Genomic DNA, 19,160 nt, shown 5'->3' with positions numbered 1-19,160 from the left:
ATGCCCTTGTAATATACTCTTATTACAAGGTAGGGCACATTAATATGCTACTGCTGTTGTTAGTGTAACCACTGCACACGTGTCTCTTTAGTGATGTTTATTACCTGGAAAAAGGCACTCACTACATTTAATGTGACTGTTTCATACAATAAATTGTACACAGCATGTCACAGGTCATGGTCATGGGAATGTTAATGCAGCAATTAGATCAGCGGGCCACTAGAACAAGCAAATGCGTTGGGGTGCTTTCACACCTAGGTTGTTGCTCCGACACAGGGACCGTTTTCCCCCTCAGTTCGGTTCGGTTGCGCTTGTGCGAACACAGCAACAAATCAACCGAGCTGAGAGCGGCTATGGAGAGGGCGGTCTTAGCCCGCTTGCAGTTGTTTCCTGGAGCAGTTTTGTCTGCAGTGGGAACATACGCTACCCACGGACCAACTTGGCCGCCTCTTTTAATTACTTAGCCAAAGCAGTGGAGGAGAAACTCTTGGGTCAATAGGTCTTTGTATGCCTCCAGGGCGTGTCTTCTCCTTCTGAGGCGTCTGTCAGCAGCAGAGCACCTTTTGATCATTTACATTAAAGCGTTATTTTATACGTCTAGCCTAGATGCTCAATCAAAGTGAACATCTTGTTCTTATACACTGGGACCATACAACAGTAACAGATGCCAGTGCCCACAACTGCATTTTTGATTGAAATGTTTCCTGAAATCCATTTTTTCCTGCACAATTTTCAAACCTGCCTCCAAGCATTCGATGTTCAGGGCATGTCAGAACCTTTTCTCAATTGCTTTGCTTCGATTGCCCTGTGAACATCATAACCAAAACATGGTTAAGTCATATTACTCCCTGAATCGCAACAAGTATATAGGGGTGAAAGCACCCTTATTCACTTTGAGAAACGCATGCAAAGCACACCAGTGGCACATTTATTAATTCTGTAAAACGAAAAGAAACCTGTATGTGAAATGCAAATAGAGTTGCAAATGGACCGTGAATAAACCTCTATTAGCTACAAGAAAACACAATGTGAAGATTTTTTTTCAGAAACAATGTTTGTTATAAAAAAAAAAAAAAAGAAGAAGAAATACAAAAAAATAACTTATTTAGGTCATATTTTTTTACAGTTGAATGGAAAATACAACTGAGGTGCTTGACTCATAGAAAAAAGGAGTAGATATATCCAAACATGCTCGGTGAATACAAAACCAATAGTGTCACATTCATTTTTTTTTTGAAAATTCATTTAAGCAATCGCAACACATTTGTGATCGCGTGAATGTCACGTTGTATTCAACACTGCTGACAATCTGTACGCCTGTATTGTATGTATTAAGAAAGTGGTGGCAAGCTTTACTGAAATGCATCTCTTCAACTGTACACGTGGAAAAGACAATACATCTCATCTTGTTCAAACAGAAAGACACATTATTACAGCTGATAAAGCCAAGCTTTAGTTATTTTATGTGAATTTTACTGCTATGGTTGTGTTTTAATAACCATGCACTGTAAATAGTTTTTTTCATAAGCTCTTAGTATGTAATAGCTTTTTATCTTCAGGCTACATTTTCAAAGCCACATACAATGTAGGAATAGTTGGACATGTCATATGGGTATATACTGTCTATTGATCCAGCAAGAACAACCTCCCACTCTCTGTTCATTTAACGTTGCGGTCCCTTTGCAGCAGGCAGCTGGGCTTAAAATAGTCACCACAGTATGAGATGACGAATAGACGATCGATAATGTGTCTGAAGATGAATGACATGAATCTGGCTCCTCTAGCTGTCCCGCCCACATTGTTAAAAAAATAAAAAATAAAAATAAGACAGAGCATGAGCAGATGGTCAGTGCCCAAGAGTCTCAAAAGAGCCCGAGGGCTGAAAGACAGGAGAGCTGAGCAGGGCAGCTCCAGTGGGAAATGAAAGTTTCTTAAGTAGCCCGTTCCACAGCAACATCCACATTGAGGTATTTTAACTACAGCCTCCTCTGTATCTGTATTCATTTTTTGGCAACACGTTTTCTTCCCATGGCTATGGCACGATGACTGAATTTCCCGGGAGCAGTTCCAATCTAAGCATAGGAAACAGAAAGGCACATATCTTGACATCCTAAAGGACCATGCTAGGACTCTTCACTCTCTCAGTCTCTACATTACTTGTCTATGGCTGAAATGTTGTTCAGTTCCACACTTAATCATTCTCACTGCCTTTGGCCTGTGCTGGTATGAACCCATTCAACTTGCTGCGCTCCATCGCGTACTGTGACAGGTTCGTCAGACTGGTGTTTCCCTCTTTCCTCTCTCCGCTCTCCTCATCTGGCTCCCCATTTTCTTCTTCCTCTTTCCTCTCCTCCCCGAGCATGGGGTTGCTACTGTTCACGATTACACTCGCTCGACGAGCATCTTCAATGTTCCTCCGCATATCACGGTTCTTGTTGCGCCTGGCCAGCTTGGTGAGGGATCCGAAGCGTACGTTGAGATTCTCCTCTGAGGAAGAGGCTGTCTGTTGCGTCTGCTCACTCCCCTGTTGGTCATAGCAGGCGCCCTTCAGCCTCAGGTTGTTCAGTTTGGTGTCGATGCTCTCCTGGGAGGAAGTCTTGAAACGGCCGGCATCCAGACTAGCAAACATGGCCCGCTTCTCTGGAGACAGCATGTCGAGGGAGTGGGCCCGCTGTTCCAGGCCCAGCTGACGGCGCTCCATGCTGCGGATGGTGGCGGCCCTCTGGAGCTTGTCGTGGATCTCGACGCTCAGACGTCGTCGCGTTTCACGGAACTCTGCTCGTACGTTTGCCTTCCATTCAGCTGCATGAGCTTTAATCTCCCCGACCTGTGACAGCAGGGCAATAAGGATCAGGGAATGACTAGAAACTAATGACTGTTTTATATCTTTTAAAATGGTGGTCCCTAACCAACAGTTAAGTTATTTAAGTTATTATAGCTGAAGTTCAGGAACTAGACCACGCCCCATATCATTCTATTTCCCGCACTTACCTATAAAAGTGTGACCTAAGTCTCTCTCTCTCTCTGTTCATCTCAGTTCTCAACCCCCACCCTCCCATCCCTCTCTTTTCTTTTTTTCCTCTTTCACCTTTCATTACAGGAACCAGGGGACAAGATGTGCCCCCACCCTGAGTATCAATCCCTGGGTTTCTCTACCATCATCCGCCTACACATTCCACCCCCTTTATGACTTCCCTTCAATCCATTTTCATCCCATCCCTTCAACCCCTTTTCATCCCATCCCTTTGACCATTTTTCATCCCATCCCCTCAACCCGTTTTCACCCCTTTTCATCCCAGCCCCTCAACCCCTTGACCGCTTTTCATCCCATCCCCTCAACCCGTTTTCACCCCTTTTCATCCCAGCCTCTTGACACCTTTTCATCCCTTCCCTTGACCCTTTTCATCCTATCCCCTGGACCCCTTTTCATCCCATACCATTCAATCCTTCTCATCCCTCTATCCATGTTTAACAATAAACTTATTTGCATCAGTTAAGGCGTGGTCTTTGTTAGTAAAAACCTAAATAAAAGGACAGATTTATTCCACATTTTCTTTTAGAGAAGTGACTGTCCTATTTAAAAACCAGCTACATCTTGAAGATCTCAAGCAAGTGCATGGTGTCACAGAGCCTTCTGATGATATCTAAGCATAATTTAATTTAAAAGTATGAAAACAGACAGAAGGGGCAGAGGAAGCGTTAGCTGAGAGACTTCTTCATTTTCTGTACCTTCTAATATAATACTGACCAGTATAATCAAATAAGCCCCACCTCCTCTTTGGTCTTTTTAGACAGCACCCGAAGCCAGTCTCCAATCATGCTGAGGACGGCTGCAAAGTACGCCAAACCCACCAGGATCCAGAACCACACCAGAGGCTTGTACCACTTCATGTAGTCGATCATACGATTTCCACCTGGAGTGGAACGGGATGACGAGAAATGAGTGGTGATGTTCAAAACAACAGCAGATTGTTTCAAAACAGCCCTTCTGTCGCAGAGCCCTACCTGCCACGTAGTCTCCTATTCCCACTGTGGTGAGAGTGATCACAACAAAGTAAATGGCCTCCAGAGTGGTCCAGCCCTCGATGTGTTTGAAAATGACAGCAGGGATGGTGACGAAGACGATGCAGCCCGCCAGGATGAACAGGAGGGCGGACGTCACTCTTATCTTTGTCTGACTGATCTGTCTGTGTTTTTGCTGAGAATCCAAAGAGGAGAGGCTGTTAGAACTAACACAAGCAATTAAAAACAATCCTCTTGGGTGATAAATGACTCCAGATTAAACAAAGGGAACGTACTTAAACGTCCCATTGAAAAATATTAATAAAATACATTCTAAAAATAAAACTAATCCTCACATTTGGAGCTTTTTACACATGCAGTAGTACAGAAACCTAAAAGGCACTACAACACCCAAACAAAAACAAAAAAAAAACAATACACTGTGATACTTGTAACGCACCCTGAATATCCTCTCAACTCTCAAGATGCTTTTCACAAAGACGGTCCCCAGCTGGTCTCCGATGCCCGCCAACAAAAAGCCAAAGAGAGGGATGCCAAATATGGCATAAAGGATGCAAAAGATTTTCCCGCCTTCCGTGCTTGGAGCTATGTTTCCATAACCTGTTGAAAGATTGGAAGCACGACAAAGAAGAGAAAAAAGTCAGAAAAGAATAGACGGGAACCACGCATGCAATGCGGGGCAATGAAGAGGCGGCGAGTGTGATGACAAGCACAAGACAATCAGGACTTTCTTATGCAACATAATCAATTGAATCTCTTGTGTAATGCCTCTCAGTTCCTGGAGCATGGGTCGGAGGTAAACAGACTCCTACAGAGAGGATAATCCGGTTGTGCTTAAATGAAAATTGCATTAATAATGGCCTTATGGTGACATGCAATGATATGATGAGGTAAAGAAGAAGCCAGGGAGACAGGAGACACAGTATATTTTACCCAATTCTTCCCATTTCAACCTGCTGCTACCAATATGAGTTCCACATACATTTTTATATTCTTATATGACCAATTCTGATATTTCAAAATAAATATCTTTATCTGTGCAGTCAGGTAAATGAGTTCATTGAAAGCCTCTGCTCAGCAAGAAATGCCATAGTTAATTAGATCTCTTTACTAAAGCAAAATAACAGGTCAGGGACATTTTCCAGACACTCACATAATGGTACATGCAGTTAATAGATTGAATAGAAACCTTAATGCGTCAGATTTGATGTTGCAGTCATGGCTTCTAAATGGAACTATATCTATTAGTTCAGTCTAAGCAAAGCTTCCAGGCACCCAAAGTATTTCCACTTTCATTGTTTTTTTTACAGAACTGCGTTCAGTCACGAATTATTAATGTCGTGTTGCAAAACCAAGCTTTCAAAAGAATGGCAGCTTTAATCCTGCTCTGATTGGGTTTTGCATAATTTCACAGTACTTTATGAGGACAAATCGGTTTGTAAAACTCACCTGAGGGCAGTAATGAGACAGAAGGATTTAGACAGTTCGGAGTATTGTTTACATAGTTTAAGGGGCAGTAAAATCCTTACTTGGATTAAAAATGTCTTTTTTCAGGACTGACCTGGCCGAGGGAGCAGCAAACACTGCCAACAAACAACTACAACTGACACACAAATGAGTGAACATAATATCCTTTAATATGCAATAAAAGATTGTGGACAACACACATGCAATTTCAAAAGGAGGAGAATAAGAAGAAGAATAGAAAAATTATCGATCCCTCTTGGAAAAACTCTTTCTCTGTATTTGTACGCTCAGGGACCAACAGGCTGCTAAATTTAGGAGCAATCCCATTGACTTTGAGTACAGTTTTGTTTTCTAGCCTTAAATTGATTTAAATTCCATTATAGTCATTGCTACGTGCAGGGACACCTAATTGTATACTTTGTGTGTGTTTACCGTGCTCTCTCTCTTTCTCTGTCTTCCCCTCCCTCCTTTGTTTTCCGTAGGTAACGGCTTATGGATTGGACTCAAACTGGGCTGTTAATTGGAAAAAGCTGTCCAGTCTCTGTTCAGGGCCTGCCACAAAAGCAGCAGTCGTGCTGACCTTCAAACCAGTAGTGTCATCTTTTTGTCAGCCCTGGGTTTTGTGTATCTCACGTTTAGTTACAAACATGTGGTGTCAGGTTGTGGACCCTACACACTTTAACAGATATAGTTTGTCCATAAACACTAGGGTAGTAGGTTGGTGCCACCCCCTCTATTTTTATTTATTTAAGCCTATTTGTCCAAAAAGTGAGTCAGGCTTTTTCTTGGCTGTCTTCTTACCGTAGGTAGTGGCCTAGTTTCATCGTAATTATGATTTATTTTGGCATGAGTGTGTGTCCTCTCTGCCTCCACAGTTTTGGAAAAGGTGTTAATTTAAGTTTTAAGTGTTGCAATAAAAGCCTGTATTCATTCAGTTACATCATTTTGACTCGTCTCAGTTCTCAACCCCTACCCTCTCCATCCCTCTTTTTTCTTTTTTTCCTCTTCCCCCTTTCATTACAGGAACTAGGAGACAAGGATCCAGTCCACTTCCTGAGATGTGCCCCCATCCTGAGTATCAACCCCTGGGTTCCTCTACCATCATCTGCCTACACATTCCTGCCTCTTTATGTCAACCCTTTTCATCCCATCCCTTCGACCATTTTTCATCCCAGCTGTCCAACCCCTTTTCATCCCTTCCCATCGACCCCTTTTCATCCATCCCCACTTGTTGAATTGTCTATAATTAAATAAAATGTAACTGAGTTCAATTATTGCACAGATTATTGGTTCATTTATATATTTTACACCCACAATATTCTTATTCTTATCGTTTATACTTGTAAAAATATTATTGAAGGCTTCAGATAAACTGGTACAGTTTAATGACTGATATCTACTGATAAACAAGTCATATTATCACATTCTTCTGTTTAACTTTCTTGGTGAAATCCTTGTTGAAGACTTACGAGAGACTTGTTACATTTAATATGGTGTGCATGTATTTTGGGGTTTCGCCCTAATTTATCAAACAGAAAATGAGACAAATGCATCATTGTTCCTCTTATTAAACATATGTAAGCCCTCAAATATATTTAACTTCTGTTAGAGCATTAGTTTTACCTATTGTTGTGATGACAGTTCCAGCGAAGAAGAAGGCACTGCCCAGGTCCCAGTAACTGGAATTGTACGACGTGTTTCCATAAGGCTTCACTCCTGCATTCGCAGCATCTATGGCATGCTGGGAAGAGGAAAATGTCAAAATCAGAATGATTAAAACACTTGAATCTAAGCGAATCAGCCTGATATTACGACTGAAAGCAATGACGAATCAGTCATGGATGGAAAAACAGTTTTGACAGAACGTTTAATAGCACCTGGCTCCCATTTGGCCATTGAAGTCTTACAAAAAGAGGAATTCAGGGCTATGATTGCAGGCCACCTCATGTGTGCACAGTGAACACAGAAAGTATATTAACCCGATCAATCTTTCTGTGTGTAAGTGTCTGTTGTGTGTGTTGTGCATTCATGCGAGACACCTGCCACGTATTGTGTAACACCCTTGAGGTAGATCAAGCATGACTATCTTCATCATCAACCTGGAAGGTTGCTTCATGATAGCGAAGAAAAGAGAATGAAAGAGGAGAAGAAAAGGCCTTGGAGAAGGTGCTGAAAATGGGGGACGGGAATGTAAGTTAGATGGGGAAATTAAATTATTCCTTTGCATGTTATAACGCTGTAAAAACCCAGGCAGGAAGCAATGTGGATTGAATCACAATTAATTAGATCCGTCCAGCATTATTGTCTTATACTGTGTTGTTACTTTGCAAAATGGTCTAGTGTTAAACAAATTGTAATTGCTCAAAATCAGCATTACTATAAACATCAATTTGATGTTTTTACTGTTAAACCATTTTTCATCCCAGCTGCCCAGTCCCTTTTCATCCCATCCCATCGAACCCTTTTCATCCCATCCCCACTTGTTGAATTGTCTATAATTAAATAACATTGCTCAAAATCAGCATTACTATAAACATCAATTTGATGTTTTTACTGTTAAACCATTTTTCATCCCAGCTGCCCAATCTCTTTTCATCCCATCCCATCGAACCCTTTTCATCCCATCCCCACCTGTTGAATTGTCTATAATTAAATAAAATTGCTCAAAATCAGCATTACTATAAACATCAATTTGATGTTTTTACTGTTAAACCATTTTTCATCCCAGCTGCCCAATCCCTTTTCATCCCATCCCATCGAACCCTTTTCATCCCATCCCCACTTGTTGAATTGTCTATAATTAAATAAAAATGCTCAAAATCTGCATTACTATGAACATCAATTTGATGTTTTTGCTGTTAAACAATTTGAACACATTTGCTGTGATGTCTGCACAGTTTCAACTATCGCCCTTCGTGCTTGTTCTGGGGGGTTTCAGACGGGGTTTTGTAAAGTGTCTTGGGACAATTTGTTGTCATAGTTCTGAGTTTTGAGTGTTTCCTATGACCCTGTTGGGTTTTCTTTATGTTTCCTGTTTTTATTTTTTTCTTCCTTGGTGTTTCTTGTCTTGAGTTATTTCCTGCGTTTTTCCCCCCTTTGATTGTTGGATTGCTTTCTCCTTGTGTGCTCCGCCCTCATTCATTTCACCTGTGTCTCGTCACCCCTCTGTGGCCCCGCCATTCCCCTTGTTCTCCGTCGAGTCGTCCGCTGTGTTTACCCTGTTTGTTGCCTGGTGTTCCTTAGTTTTCATTTTGGTCCTTACCCGTTTTTTTTGGTTTGTGTTCTTGGACTTTTGTTATAATTTTTAAGTTTTCATTAAATTCGTTTCGTTTCCTACTCCTGCCTCATCCCTGTGTCCACCATTTGGGTCCTATTGCTACAAAACCCCTGACATTTGTATTGTTATTGATGCTATATGAATAGAATAGACTAGAATTCAATTATCTATCCAAGTTACTGATGTCCAGAGCAGTACTCCCAATCTTTTTAGAACATGAGCATAAAACAAACCAATGTCTGTTTGTAACAAATTAGCACAAGAATCATACCTGTCAGCTGTGGCCAGCTAAAATAAAAAATTTGCTTCATTTAAATGTCATAATTAGTAAGTGCAGTCTTCTGTTGTTTCTTGAGCCTCTTGATGGTGCAAAATGAATCTTAACCACCATACACAGAGGTGTAGTCCAACTCGTTCAGTGGGCACTATGATATCTTATAATATATAAATAAAAATACGTATCCATACTCCGAGTCCCTCAGCTCGTCTTCATCTCCAGCTTGTTCAGTGTCAGGCAAACATTTACCGCATCGTTATTCTCACTGATCGCCTCCTGTGCTACATTATGCTGCCATGAATAGTAAATCCGCTATCTCGTGTTCTCTCTAATTTCTCCTGTTTATGGGCGTTTTGTGAGAAAAGCATTTATTTTCTCATCTAAATTTGCAGGGTAGAACTTTATGCCTGGGCTTTGGGTGGACATCGTTTCTGCTGAAATGAAGTTCACCGTGAGGAAAGTGGGGTAAGAAATAGCTTCAATGCCTGCGGTGCAACCCCCCAAAAGCTCTCAGAGAGATGCACGTCCATATCATAAAACATGTATCAACTCTCGTGACATACATTTCAAAGTGGAAAGAGTGAAAGGCCGCTTCTAGACACGACGCTGCACATGCCTACTCATAATCCTGCATGTGATTACCTCAGCGCCATCAACAAGCCCTAATGAGATTTGATTTTTGTGTCTAAAAATGGCTAGTTACTACTTTCTAGGGAAAATATCAACCAGCTAATTACATAATAAACCCCAAATAACCTAATTCCACAGTCAGGGGAGAGCTTTAAATAGCTGCATAATGTATCTGAATGCTTTATAAGGAGATCTATTTTTTGTTTAATGCCTTTTCATGGCCAAGTTCATGCTGCAACAGATGTGAAAAATTCTCTTTATGTGCATTTCAAGTCACGGGGATCGTGACTTGGTGCTGCGGCACACTAATTAGTGGGACAAATGGTGTTTTTGTTTCACGCGTCATAATCTCCTCTGTTTTCATTTCACCACAGACATTCTTGCAGATCGCCACCAAGTGCTCGTGACGGGCGCTTAATGTGTTTTCACATTCTCCACCGCAGGATCATTAGAGAGCAAACAAACTCGCTGCGGATTTTTCTCCTCTCGGTGTGTGTCTCTGCCCCCACAGCAGGTGACGGCAGCGATCCAGCCAGCGTGGGGGCCTATAACTCCCTCCCGCACTCACTCTAACTGTGACACGGTGCCAAACACTGCTCTCTGCGGCACTTTAAAAGGAAGCTAATGCCTGTAACTTTAACCTGATCACCTTGAAGGCTTAAAGATTGTGGATCCAAAGGATGACTGAGGTCCATGGCGGATAAGGCTGTTTTTTCGTTGGGGTTTTGTCGTGGAGTACGTTTTCAGATTCAAGTGGAAGCACTCACACTACCAATACTAAAATGACACCTCCAGCTCTGGTGTTTTCACACACCTGAGGAGCTGATTCCTCACAAGTCAATGTGGCATACCGATAATGCAGCATCGTCTCTTCAAAGTGGTTCGAATGGCACGAAGAACAACATGTAATTTGTGCTATAAACAAATAACTACATGTTGGTTGAATGTCCTGACGTAACCTGACTGCAGGTAGCTCTGTGAATACACTTTTTTGTTGACAAGTGAGTCATCGATAACAGAGGCTTGACTGGTGTCAATAACAGCATGGCTTCGCACCGCGCCACAGTGTGAGTCATTAAATCAGCAACAGGAAAGATAGTTAGGTCTGCTGTCTTTGTGGGCGCGCAGTGGGTGTGCGGTCAACACAGATATTCGCGCCGACATGAGGGGACCAACAGACGTGCACGGGCCCAGACTCACGCAAATTATAAGTCAACGCACGCTGTGAAGCGAGAGCTCGCTGTCCTAATACATCGTCTCCTCCCGCCTCACGTAAAAACACACGCGCGCACGCGCTTCCTGAGGTTGCCATTTTTCTGTCAACTCCTCCGCCGAACAGTGAGTCACCGCCGCCGTGTCCCCACCGAGGATCTTCGGCTGAGTGGCAGGCTTGACACTGCGGGAACTGGGCAATAACGGAACCTGTTAGAGGACCAGACAGACAAACTGAGTACTTGTGAAGCAGTGTGTCCTGAAGGCCTTTTCTTGAGACAGCAGAAGAAAAAAAAATGTGTTATTATAAAGGGTGAGATTCACACGTGGCTTGATAATCGCTATTTTTGCCCAAGTCAGTAGAATTAAATCATTTGGGGGGGGGGGGGGGGGGATACACATGCTCAGTTTCTTGAAGGGACCTAGCTGAGAAGATACCACTCTCATATATGTACAGTAAATATGGAACTGCTACCAAATGACATTAGCATAGCTTAGTAGCTTAGCATAAATTCTGGAAAACGAGGGAGCCCCTTTTTCCTTCCATGTCCCTCTAGGGGCTCCGTATAAATGTGACAACCACAAATAAAAATGCTTTTCTTTCAATACATTTCATTTTGTCAGATTTATTCTAAATACAGTACCTTCCTTAGCCTTCAGCTCCTTGGCTCTCCATCATTCAAGTCTCACGACAAGCCGTTATATGTTATCCCATGTACCTGAATCTGATTGTTTGTCCAAGAGACACTCTCATCCATGATTCTGCTGCTGCCTCTTCAGCTCGGAGCAGCGGGAGGTTTGTGACTGCCGGCCCTGTGTGATGAATAATTGATTCCCTCCGGACCCCTGGCGCACCACGCTAAAGGTTTTAATTTCCACACTTCTCCTAAAGAAATACTGTCATTGATTTTTTGCAAACTGATGACAGGGCCTTTGTGATGCCACGGTTGAGCACCGCGAAGGTGCAGAAAATAAAAGGTGCTTCTCTGAGGCGGAGTAAAAGAACGGAGGTGCGCGTGGAGAGGGAGAGAAACAGGTTCACTGGAGCGGTGTTGAAGATGTTGACATCGAATGGAGCCATTCTAGTGGAAAGTGGAGCACACTAAATGCCATTTGTCTGGTTCTCTCTTTGGGTTATTTTGAGTTTAAGAGAATCAGAGGGGCCCACCGTGGCACTAACACGAGTCCTGTCTATATTACTCTCAGACTACATAAGAAAAACATGGAAAGCACATTATTCCTAAAAGATTCTCTCTTGGTATCTCTGTCACACGCCTTAAACTAATTGTGCTCTTTTGATTTTAGGCTAATTAGACATTTCTGTCTTTATTCTTGTTTTTGTCCCTGGATGTACTTCAGTTTTCTTTCTGAAAATCAATACAAACAAGTGTCTGAGTGATGTTGCTTCTAGTTTTTTTATCTCCACCCCCTCACAAATCAAACTTTCCACTCAGCCAGCTGTACTTCGGCACGTCTCAAATCATTTTCCAATCCTGCTCTCGTCTCTGCGTGTCAGCGTGATGGAGCGACCTTAAATCTTGACCCGTAATTTTGGGTGCGGTGCCAGAGAGCGACGTGAAGGATCACAGCGCTCGGTGTTATAAAGCGGCTGACACTGTAAAACGCACAGTTAACTTGCAATGCCATTTTTTTTTTAATAGTTCTGCTTGTTATATAGTCCAGTGCACAACAGTATTGGTTGAGGATAAAATTTTCACAAGCTGTATTGGCAAAATGTGTAACACTGCAAAGGCAGCCTGCCCCCCGGTCAGCAGATTAACAGGTGACAGGTGCTCAGGTTCATATGTAAGATATATGTGAAACTAGTAGAGATGCTGTTATTTATAGAATTAAAGCAGACTTGGATGGATTTTAACGTCAAATATAACATACTAAAGTCTTGCTGAGTTTCTGAATTACGTTTGTGTATGAGCAACACAACAGATTTTGATAGAAAAGTGTTTCTTACAGTAAATGAAACCGTGCTGCTCTGGCAGTGAACTAGTTTCCTCTTTTAAAACGTGTGGGTGTCGTTAAAGCAGCACTCTGGAAATTCATATTGCACTAATATGATTGAGGGTTTAACACGTTCGTGTACAACTAGTTATTTCTCAAAGCAGCCATCATCACTGCCTATTGTAAGCTCAAAAACGGCGTCTTGTTTACTACCATTACGATTTAATGACACATGAACCCGACACCAAAATCAATGCAGAGCTGTAATTACGATGCACAAATCGCCACGGTGCACATAATATAAAGGTAATTTTCTATAAAGATGAACCTCTCAGGAAGAAAACTCCTAACTGCCTATTTCTCTTTGATTACTTTTATGCACTGTTACGTAATACTGAGATGCGTTTACCACTGTGCGGTGCATTCACAACAGATGTGTAGTATCACAGAGAATTATGGATGTCTCTGTGGTGACCCTGAAGTTCTAATTGCACTCCTGGCTCAAAGATGGACCTGTCATCAACCACGGCAGGGCACAGATGGCAGCGCTGTGTGTTCTTATGGAGCTTTAGAGCGCGCGCAATCAATATATTGTCTCGTCAACGCTGCTGGAAGAAACCTAATGAAGCTTCTGTTAAAGATTTATTAATGCAACACTCTTCTAGTGGGAAAGTTTGTTCAACTTAGATTTGGTGTGAGGATGCATGCAGCCCACGCACTTGGATGCATATGTAGGTACCAAGTGCCTCTAAATAAAGTAGCACAATAATAATAATAATAATAGTCCGGAGATGTGTTAGAGGACAAACAAATGTGCAACAGATGCTAGAATTTGGAGAGGAAGAAGTGAAAAACAGCGGGTGCACCTCTGCAGCAAACAACAGCAGGACAGCATCCTAATGACTGTAGGAGAGTCGGATTAGGAATGCAGCAACAACAAAACCACCACGATCTCAACTCTAAGCTTTACCAGCTTTTCTGACCTTCATTATCTTCATTTATGCATGGAAATAACAAATGTTAGGGTTTCTTATACTCATCATGTGAGCATCTGGATGTGAGCGTATTACACACATGTCATGCAGACACTTGCTGCTATGAAAATGTTTTTTATATACGTCACTTAAGACCGGTGTCTCGTGAATGCGAAGTCAAATGAGCTCTGTTTGACGAAGGGCAACCTGTATTTCTGGTGCATCTTCATCTATTACCAAGCTGAGCGGAGGAGGAGGAGAGGAAATATGAAAAGGTCAGGACTCCAGCAACGCTTCAGTAGTCTGATATGTTTCCGCTTGTGGCCTTTGTCGGAGTGAATTGCAACTTGAACGTGGAAAGAAGCAGCGAGCGAGTAGTTCAAGCTTTTCGAGATCATGTGACTAGTTAATGAAATAATGCTTAATTTCCCCAATAAAATTTCTAATTACCCCTGACAGTAATCACCATCTATAATTCTGCTGCAGTAAAAGTCAGTCCTCTGACTTTCTTCCCTTATCAATCAATCTATCATATAGCATCTCATCATTTATCATCTCATTTTGATTTAGTTCTTCTTATCTTCCTAATCTGTTGCTGATGAATAGATGCATCAAATGTAACGTGTTGCTACAAAATGGCAAACAACTAGAGGAAGAAAACAAGAAAAGGAACCTGTTTTCAACCATATTAAACACCACATCTCACTTTGTCTAAATCTCAGTTTCAATCAACTGACCTTGATGATGCCGTCCAGCTCTTCAGAAGTAACACACGGGTGTCTCTCCAGGAAAGACGCCTTCTCCAGGGTGATGCTGGTCTTCTGGTTGCTCTCGAACGGCTCCTCCAGAGCCCTGAACGCCAGTCCCCCACACACCAGGTAAAGGACGACCACGATGAACACCGCCAGCACTGTCTTCCACTTCATCACCGAGTGCAGCGCTGCGGTCGAGCCGTCACAGCTGGTGTCCATGCTGGCCACGACGCTGGCGGAGCGGGAGGAGACGGACAGGCGCGGCAGCGGACAGTGACCGTTGGCCTTTGGGTCGTAGCCCATGGGGTTCTGCATGGTGGCCACACTGGCCTGGACTAGGCTCGACTTCACCATGCCGGGCTGGATCTTTTTGGGAGGGACCAAGTTGGTTTGGACCGCCACTGGGAAAGAGAAGGCTGGATTAGTACATACAGTACGGTGAGTTGTTCACTGCTGTTAGAAGGTCAGAAACTGCAATTCTTTGTCTTGCTATTGTGACTCTGATGCTTGTAGGCGAATAAGCTGGCTGAAGGCCCAAAATTTGTTACACAGTGGATTTGAAAAGAAGGAGAAGATGTGCAGTTTAAGAAAAATCCTCTGAGTTTTCTTTGTGCGTAGTCCTTGAAGCTTCATTTAAAAAGATTAATTTGATGCGTTTATATGTTTACAGATCTCTGTGTCTGCCATTTGTCCCAGTCTGTGATAACCAACCTGTTGTAATAGATAAAGAGAAAATCAAAAGGAACGCATGATATGTGTTAAATTACAGTAAGGCTTTCTTATGGGTTACATTTCACATGTAATAACAAGAGGACACTGCTATGTGCTGGCACAATCATAACCTCATTTTAAAGCCATTGAAAACCTTATTACCGCCTGTATGACGTTTCCAAAAAAAAAAAGCCTCTTTCCTAACATAGCTGTGCCAAAGCTAGAGTGCAGTAAGACCTTCTATCAGTTCAATCCTACACTTAAAAGCCATTATGGTTGCTGTGAAATGGAGCCGTAAAGATCCACAGCCCAGCAGCTCCTGCCTTAATCGCTGAAGCAGAAAAATCAGCGATGAAAAAAAAAATCCAAAAAGACTAAATTAGAAGCATTAATGGAACGACTGCCTGAAGATCACACTGATGCGATGACGGGAAACATTAAGAAAAGCACTTACAATATGTAAAATACACACCACCTTAGGGTAGGTGAAATTTAGTCACTCTTTGCAGAGAACCATGTTTCAATTTTTCCATCTGAAGGATAACTGCCACTTGTTTTCTGAATATGCGTCAGTAGGTCAACAATGAACCGAACCGCACTGAGGAGGCGGACAAATTTAGATTCCCTTAACGTACATAGAGCATTGTATAAGCTTTTCAAAGCTCTGGCCTTCACCCCTGACGCCCCCGCTTCTTTCAGTCAGGAGAGCAGGAGTGCCTGCGAGCCACGGGCGGAGCCTGGCGCCTATAAGGATGCAACCCCTGAAGGTAGGACTGAGAAATAGATGTGGTAGATGGAAGCACTCTTTTGCTTAATGGGATCGTCTCACTTATGGGATATGATGCAAAATGTACACACACACACACACACACACACATACACACACACCCTGCCCTGATGAGTCAAGGACATCCAGGAAGCGTCTCAGTCTCTGGTCCAGGAGCTATGAATCTTGTTAGTAAATCTCTACATCACAACTGAATCAATAAAGGCGAAGTGATGCCATAAGCTTAGGAAGGTGCAAAACAGCCACTTTCAATTTACAGTATATGCCTTTACGATGGTGGTGGTTATTTTTAGAAGCATAAAACGAATTAAAACTGAGGGGTGAAGTGGTTGAAAGACTTTCATGATGCATTTGGTGTAGACGGTTTTTGGACTCAGTATAACGTGTACTTATAAATAAACTGTAAATTAGCCCGTAACAAAAAAGATGTTATTACTTTTCATCTCATCTTGTTACAAAAAATGAGTAAAAGGACTAAGCAGGGCAGAGGCAGCAAGAACAGAAAGCTGTATCTTGCACATTTGTGTCTATTTCAGATAAGAAACTGTTTTAAGTAAAGAAAATACATCTATAATCTTCATTTAAAGCATCCATTCTAAACCAAAACTACACTGACGGGATGTTTCAGTACATATTTCTGTTGCTGCTGCTGCTGCTGCTGCTGTGCGCCATGTGTGCATTGTGTTGATATACAATCCCTTTTTCAAACCACTGAAACAGCTTCACATTGATTTTTGCAAATTGAATAAGGCCTGAGTGGAAAGCAGTGCTTTTTTATCTGATAGTATCTGGTTCTCTCTTTGAGTCTGCACTCCCTGCACTTCCAGCAAGCTCCAGGATGTCCGGCTAAAGCAGAGGAAATGCTCACAGGAGAAGTCCATTAAAGAGAAAATGTATGTAGGTGATGAGTTAATGTTGCATCTACAGCATTTATCACACTACTGAGGGGCGCTGCTGTGGTGGGGCAGCTATGTCAACATTTGCCAGGTCCAAATCACGTGGAGCTGCAGGAGCATTATTTTCCCACTAATGAAGCCCACTTTTTAGTAAACACGAAGGGAAATTTTGGGTTTGGCTCAGGTTGGCACTTGGCCCAGTAATTCCCTATGGCACTGGGCAGGTTGTAGGCGTTTTATTCACCAGCTGAGACCTCGAAATGAAACAATAAGTTAGAGTCAATAGCATGGGAGACTAAAGCTTCCGGCAAAAAAATTGTTTCAGAATAAAACCTTTGCCGGTGTAGTTGCAAACACCAAACAAAATTACCACATTTTTTAGACGATCGTAATGGAGTCAATTGCTCTCTGATGAAGCTTGACAGAATTATGGAATTATGAAACTATGGAGTTGTGTAGAAAAAGTTCTTATGTGCATTATTTTTAGGCATTGCCTTTTATTTTGACAACCCCTACGGCTGGGCAACTCCTACGGTCTCACGCTGTTTATTTCTGAGAGCCTGACGCAGCGCTGCATTGCACAACTGAGCACACGAATGGATGGAGAATATAAAACCCCAACCGCTTTGTCTCATATGTATTGTCCTTTTGCACCACAGAAACAAATAAAGAGGTATCTGATTCATCAAGAAACCGTGGAGACAATGTGTAAAATTGTACATGTGTGTGAAACATCCCTGTCGCCCGGAGCGATTGTGTCTCACGTTTCTCCGCGGGATTTTACGTGTAGATTACCATTAAAAGATATGATATCTACAGTTGTCGAGCAGTAAAAGATGAGGATTCACCAACCTTGTTGCGGGTCCCAGTTAACTTGTTTTCTTGGGTTTTCTAGTGGAAATTTCATCTCTGCTTTTGTGTCTCTGTCAAAACGCGGGTGAATCTAATCAGCCTGCAAGAAAATACAGGTGGAAAAAATAGACAATTCACGAGAAATCCCTTCTCTTCATCTTCGGCACATCATCTTCTCGTGGAAGTGGGTGTAAATTGCACGGAGGAATGAACGCATCGCAAGCCGCATTGTCTGCCTTCACCCCTCCTTTTTTTTCTCCTCCCTCCACCTCGCTTGGACGCGCGGTGGTCGTCTGACAGACTGAGGTACTTGTGCCACCTTTCACTGAGCTGTTGCACCACTCGCTGGTCCAAACCACATCCCATCTCACACACAAACACACACGCCAGCGGAATTTTACGCACGCCTTACACAGGCAGCAAGAACAACGAGGAAGGATGCTCTCCTCCCTTCAATTCCCAAAGCACGCTACTCCACCTGCCTCCGCTGTATCTGCGCATCGAGCTTTTGCATCAGCTGCGTTTTCACTAATTTATGTAATCCGATTTTGAATACTCACTCTTGTATCTTTTCCTCAAAACAGGATTATCCTCACATTGTTTGGCAACCGGCGACTGGGTACGTGGCGCAGGAGGGCAAGTCAGAGATGTACACCAAATCAGCTGCAGACTTTAACCATTACATCATTCACATGTATGGGAAACAGTGCATTATTTATGAAATTCGGATGTTAAAGACAAGTCACCTCCTCAATCCTGTCAGAGCATCTAACCAAAGTGATACATTAGATTACTAGGCATTTTATAAACCTAATTGAACAGCTTCAGGAATTTTTTAGCGTCAAGTAAACCACAGCTCGTGACTAATGCTGCGCTTTTGTTGTGATGATTGTAGGGAAAAGGGCTGGGTTTTCCAGTTAGATTATAAGAAAGGATCTCATTGTATTCATGTATTATTCACAGTAGTAGTTAATTCACTAGTAAAGATCAGATTCTTGGTTAAATAAATAATAATTTTATTGTCTTAAAAGACCAGAATACACTGCAGGGGACCACTGAACAGGAAAACAGGCACATTACGCTGTTGTGAAGTGTAGGACAGAAAGAAAATGTATGCAAATGACTGTCTTAAAGAGCCAAACTGTTGTAGTACACATTGCTAATTGAATAACATTACAAGGAATTAAATAAAATTGCTGTGAAGTCTAATGCAGTCAGTGTTTTAGACTGGAGGATGATATATTTATCAGTTTACATCACTTTCTTTACTTAAAGAGAAAATCATCAGAGGAAAATAAACCGTAACATCTAAATAAGGCATTGAATTGTGGTTTAATCTAACAACA

At 42.3% G+C, this 19,160-nt stretch overlaps 1 protein-coding gene across 1 annotated transcript; it reads right to left on the bottom strand.

The window, feature by feature from the left end:
• Nucleotides 1-1,138: 1,138 nt before the first annotated feature.
• kcnk10b (potassium channel, subfamily K, member 10b) lies at nucleotides 1,139-17,974 on the bottom strand. Its single transcript, XM_084569513.1, has 7 exons — nucleotides 17,815-17,974; nucleotides 14,554-14,969; nucleotides 7,114-7,231; nucleotides 4,463-4,623; nucleotides 4,006-4,198; nucleotides 3,772-3,914; nucleotides 1,139-2,827 (listed from the first exon to the last, which is right to left on the bottom strand). The coding sequence occupies exons 1-7, from the start codon at nucleotides 17,867-17,869 to the stop codon at nucleotides 2,192-2,194; spliced, it is 1,722 nt and encodes a 573-aa protein (XP_084425639.1). The 5' UTR covers nucleotides 17,870-17,974; the 3' UTR covers nucleotides 1,139-2,191.
• Between the last annotated feature and the right edge of the window lie 1,186 nt (nucleotides 17,975-19,160).

Source organism: Chelon labrosus (genome assembly GCF_963514085.1).
Source record: "Chelon labrosus genome assembly, chromosome: 20".
Lineage (NCBI taxonomy): Eukaryota > Metazoa > Chordata > Actinopteri > Mugiliformes > Mugilidae > Chelon > Chelon labrosus.
This window is presented reverse-complemented; position numbering and strand designations above follow the sequence as displayed.

Bases quoted from the DNA above. Each gene is read 5' to 3' on its own strand.
- kcnk10b (XM_084569513.1), bottom strand. From the start codon at position 17,869: ATGAAATTTCCACTAGAAAACCCAAGAAAACAAGTTAACTGGGACCCG. The intron at 14,970-17,814 runs GTTGGTGAATCC...TCTCTTTCCCAG, and splicing joins TAACTGGGACCCGCAACAAG to TGGCGGTCCAAACCAACTTG. The intron at 3,915-4,005 runs GTAGGGCTCTGC...GTTCCACTCCAG, and splicing joins AATAGGAGACTACGTGGCAG to GTGGAAATCGTATGATCGAC.